This window comes from Melospiza melodia, unplaced genomic scaffold (genome assembly GCF_035770615.1).
Source record: "Melospiza melodia melodia isolate bMelMel2 unplaced genomic scaffold, bMelMel2.pri scaffold_47, whole genome shotgun sequence".
Classification (NCBI taxonomy): domain Eukaryota; kingdom Metazoa; phylum Chordata; class Aves; order Passeriformes; family Passerellidae; genus Melospiza; species Melospiza melodia.
In genome coordinates this window covers 3,560,108-3,564,856 of record NW_026948793.1, presented here as the reverse complement: position 1 = coordinate 3,564,856, position 4,749 = coordinate 3,560,108, and the positions used below count along the sequence as shown (strand labels likewise).

General features: G+C 48.3%; 1 protein-coding gene across 3 annotated transcripts; it reads left to right on the top strand.

The window, feature by feature from the left end:
• The first annotated feature begins 1,687 nt into the window (after positions 1-1,687).
• On the top strand, positions 1,688-4,052 carry LOC134434780 (UDP-N-acetylglucosamine transferase subunit ALG13 homolog). 3 transcript variants are annotated; one of them, XM_063183393.1, is made up of 5 exons: positions 1,688-1,768; positions 2,175-2,346; positions 2,524-2,659; positions 3,596-3,608; positions 3,954-4,052. In XM_063183393.1, exons 1-5 carry the CDS (start codon positions 1,688-1,690, stop codon positions 4,050-4,052), a joined length of 501 nt encoding a protein of 166 aa, XP_063039463.1. The 3 variants fall into 3 exon arrangements, with proteins under 3 accessions (XP_063039463.1, XP_063039462.1, XP_063039461.1); XM_063183392.1 differs by lacking the exon at positions 3,596-3,608 and having other exon boundaries at positions 2,524-2,658; positions 3,940-4,052; XM_063183391.1 differs by lacking the exon at positions 3,596-3,608 and having other exon boundaries at positions 2,524-2,678.
• The last annotated feature ends 697 nt before the right edge of the window (positions 4,053-4,749 follow it).

Genomic DNA, 4,749 nt, shown 5'->3' with positions numbered 1-4,749 from the left:
TTTGCTGCTCCAAGCCCCATCCAGCCTGGCCTTGGATGCTTCCAGGGATCCAGAGGCAGCCACAGCTTCTCTGGGCACACTTTGCCAGGGCCTCACCACTCTCACAGGAAAGAATTAATTCTCAATATCCAGTCTAAATCTGCCCTTTTTCAGTTTAAAGCCATTTCCCTGTGTCCTGTCACTGCAGGCTCTTGTCCAAAGTCCCTCTCCAGCTCTCTCTTGGAGCTCCTTTAAGCACTGGAAGGAATTCTAAGGTGTCTCTGGAGCCTCCTCTTCTCCAGGCTGAACACTGATCTCTCCCAGCCTGTCTGCCCAGCAGAGATGTTCCAGCCCCTGAGCCTCTTTATGGCCCTCCTCTGAACCTACCTGACCATGTCCTTCTCCTGCTGGGATGACAGAGCTGACTCGTGGGTGTCTTTGCTGCTAATTCTGTTCCTGAACTGCTGTTTGGGTTTCCTGGGCTGACGTTGTGTCCATGTCTTTGCCGGATGGTCACTGGACCATGTCCTCTTGGTGAGCTCTTTACCTGGCTGGTGTTGTGGCCACCCTCAGCTCCCAGATTCCTTTTCCTGAGGGACAACAGCAAGAGCTGGATGAGGCTGGGCAGAGCCACTAAGTCCCTGTGCACTCAGGACACCAGTAATGTTTTGCTCTACAGCATTTTTCCCCCAGACAGTGTCTACTGTCAGCACTATTTCCTTTAATCAAAAAATAAATACATTTCAGCGTGGCTCATGATGCTAAATGAAAATAACAGGGGGCTAATGAGCATTGTGAACAAGGCATTAACATGGCAGAGGTTTCCACAAGAAGCTGCATCCTTCTTCCAACAACATGTATACACAACTGTGTCTACAGTTGTGACCTCATCTGTTGACTTTAATTCAGGGAATAAATAGATTTAGATGTCTAACTTTGGTTTATCTTTGTAGCAAATTATGCATTGTGTTACACTTACTAATAAGGAACAAAACTGCCAACTCTGTTTGTGCAACTGTTCAGGGGTCATTCTTACTCTTCACTGAACACATTTAACACATCTAATATTCATAACTGTGTTAGCACATTTAATATTCATGAGTTTGGGGTAGAAGTTAAAGTGTTACTCCCCCAGTAAGTGTTGTGGGAGGATTGGGCCAGTGTCAGTCTGTAAAGGGAGGGTGGCTGTGGCCCTGCTCTGGCAATGGCACTTCTGAACACACCCACACAGGCCGTCCGCGAGTTATGTGCGTCCCCAAGGCTGAAATAACACGTGCAGGCCAAAACTTTTCTAATCCCTTTTCCAAATTTATTTTTACCTCTTCTCCTTGAAAATCTAAAACCCTGGAACAGCCTTGGCTACCCCTCTAAACGCTGCTGGACAGTGGGCTCATTAGAGCGGCCACCATCGCTGCTGGTGCGGTACTGTGAGGGAGAACCTCACGGCGCAGTGGCAGCAGCCCCGCCGAAACGGGCGGACGGGAAAAACCCATGAAGAGAAGCCACGGTAGGGGACAAGGAGGGACAAGGAGGGACAAGGAAGGACAAGAAGGGACAGGAGGGTCAGGGAGGAACAAGGAGGGACAGGGAGGGAAGGAGGCATTCCCACCTGCCCCGTCCCTCTCCTCAGCCCTGCCGCCATTTCGGGAGCTCTGTGCGGGCGTGCGGCTCCCCCTGGCGGCCTCACAGCCGTCCCATCCCGGTGGCCATGAAGTCCATGTTCGTCACCGTGAGCACCACCAGCTTCGATGAGCTGATCACCGCGGCCCGCTCCCCGTCCGCGCTGCAGGTCAGTCGGCCGAGACACCGACACCGGCCCTGGCCCGGGCCTGCCCTCCCGGGGCTGGCGCCTGTGCGCCGCGGGCTGCCCTGCCCTCCCTGCCGCATCCCGGCAGCAGTGCCGGGGTGCCTGAGGGCGCCGTGGCGGTTCGGGGGTGCCCGGCGGAGAAGCATGAAGTGTTGCTTGAGGAAGGGGAGGGACGGCCTGTGGGACGGGGAGGGGGGGGGGGGTGATACCGGGGCCGGGGCCGTCTGGAGCTGGGCACAGCCCTCACACAGCCTCTCTATCCCCGCCTCATCCCCTTCGTTCCACCTCCGTCATCCCCCCCTTCTTCTCCTTCTCTCTCTCCGTCCCCCCTCCCCACCATCTTCTCCGCCCCCCTTATCGCCTCCATCCCCCGGTGCCCTGCCCGCAGGCGCTGCAGAGCCGCGGGTACCAGAAGCTGGTGCTGCAGGCGGGCCGGGGCTCGCTGCCGCAGCCGCAGCCGCAGCCCAGCAGCAGCCCGGCCGTGGCGGTGGAAGCGTTCCGGTTCAAGGACTCGCTGGCTGAGGAGCTGCAGAGCGCAGACCTGGTCATCAGCCACACAGGTACAGCCCGGCTGCTTCTGGGGCTGCGGGAGCTCCGTGGGATGAGGTCTCTTCAGCCCGGGGTGAGCTGGCTGGGAGTGCTGAGCTCCACAGCTGGGTTGTTCAAGAGGCTCCCCTCTTTCAGCAGCGAGTAGGGGGATATTTGATCTCTCACCATGTTTTCTGTTCCTCTTGTAGGTGCTGGTAGCTGCCTGGAGACTCTAGAGAATGGAAAACCACTAATAGTAGTAATAAATGACAAGCTGATGAACCATCAGCTTGAGCTGGCCAAACAGCTGCACAGAGATGGCTGTGTCCTCTACTGTAACTGCAGGTATGGAGCTGCTGGGGCTGTTCCTGCTGGGCAAGAGCATTCAGTCCATGTGACTGCACAGCTGAGAACGCAACAAGGTAATTTACATCCTTCTCTGTCATCTCCATCTGGATATTACATTTTCCAGAGTGAATAGACTAACACTATGTAGAAATTTACCACACTTACCAAGCTTTTTTACCACAATAATTATTTTTTTACCACTTATAAATATTTTTTCATTTGAGGTAACATATATTTAGATTAAAAAAAGAAAAACACTTCAGGGGATTAATAAAGCAGATATAGATATTATCTGGTTAGTAACTTTAAATACCCCTGTCTTTCAGGTACTCATTCAGGCTGCCCTTTTAACCAAACTTCCTGAATCCACCATACCATCTGACAAGTAGTTTCACAGATCCACTGCCTGTCACTTCAGGAGCAAAATTTAAACTAAACTAACAAAAACACACAAAAAACCCCCTACCCCACAAGCAAACAATGTGTGAAAAAATCCCACCATCACCAAAACTCCTAGCTCCTTTTTTTAGAGTTCATCCTGACTCCTGTTGGGTTTATTTCTCCTCCTGGTTTTGACTGTATCTTACTGTTTTCTCTTTACTCATGATTGACTCCACTCTAAAAATAAAAGATGACTTTTAAACTGAAGGCAGAAAAAATGTAACGCCCTTTACTTAGTCTGCATCTTGTTCCTTTGCCTTGCAAGCAGAGTTTCCTATGTTTCAGACGAGCTTTCTGAACAGACCAGGCCTGGCATTCATTTAAATTGAGCAAGTTTCCTAAACTTATTATCTTGGTGCTTCTGTCAGCTTTGGAATATTTATTTCTTTGTGTTGGGCAGTGCCAAGCATTCGAGCCTTATTTGCAGCCTGATACTAGCAAGTGACAGATTGATGTAGCTGTTCTTTCTGACCCTTTCTGTGATCAGGGGAGAACTCTTCCATGTGTTCAAATAGGATGGATTTCCTCTTATGGTTTATGGAGCAGAGCCTCAGATCTTGCTCAGTCTCCCAGCACTGTGACCACAGAAGATTAAAAAGTGTCAAAGTTGAGTTTGTCTCAGAAAGCTGATGGAAGTGTGTTCTCAGCAAGGCTCCCTACCAGCCAGTGCTGGCTGGGGCCTGCTGCTCTGGGCATTCTCTTCCTTTCCATACATATCCTTATTTAATATTTCCATGCTAAAGAATTATGTATGGATGCATAGAAAGAAAATTGTATTTAAAATTTTCCCATGGGGTGGCTATTTCTTTAATTTTTGCTTTTGGTCTCTTTTTACTGCACTCTTGTGGAGACAATGCAGTCAATGAACTTGTCAGCTTTTAAACCTTTTCCTCCTGGACAGCCAGAAAAGTTTGCTTCATTCTTGAATAAAGTTCTTGGGTTACAATAAACAAAACAGAGAAATAAAAAAGTTGGAACAAAATGTGTCATCTCCTCCACTTAAGATCTGCAGCTGGGCCAAACACTCAAAGAAAATTTCATTTAATATTAACTGATATTAGTGTCAAACTCATTCAGCTTTATGCATAAAAGAGTACAATGCCAATAAGGAGGGAGTATGGACTGTCGTGCGGCATGGACAGACATATTTCTGTCACAAAAGCTGCACTGGAATGGGAATTCCACCGATGAGGACAAGTTAAACTACTTCTTTACAGGCATGGCATATGCCTTCTGGTCTCTTGACCTTTTTTGCTAAACACAGGTGGAAATGTGAAATACAACGCTGTGTTTCATGTCAGGTACAAACAGGCGACGTGTATTTGTGAATGAGAAATGTGTGGACCCAGACAATGGGCGAGCTGTCAATTCTATTAATAAGTGAGGAAAATAAAGCATGGAAAAAGGCCTTTGAACCTATCTTTGGTTTGCAATTAACGCTGGTTGATTTAGGAGCATTGGAATTAAGGTGTTAAAGATAAGGCTTTTTGCTTGCATTGAATCCATAAAGAGCTCTGCAATAATAATCTTTTGAAGCATAATTTTAGAATATTACTTGTATCCTTGAAACTATAGCTTTGGAATATATAAAAAGGAAATATGCTTATCTCACGCCTTATTGAAGCAGAGAAAAACAGCTTGAGAAA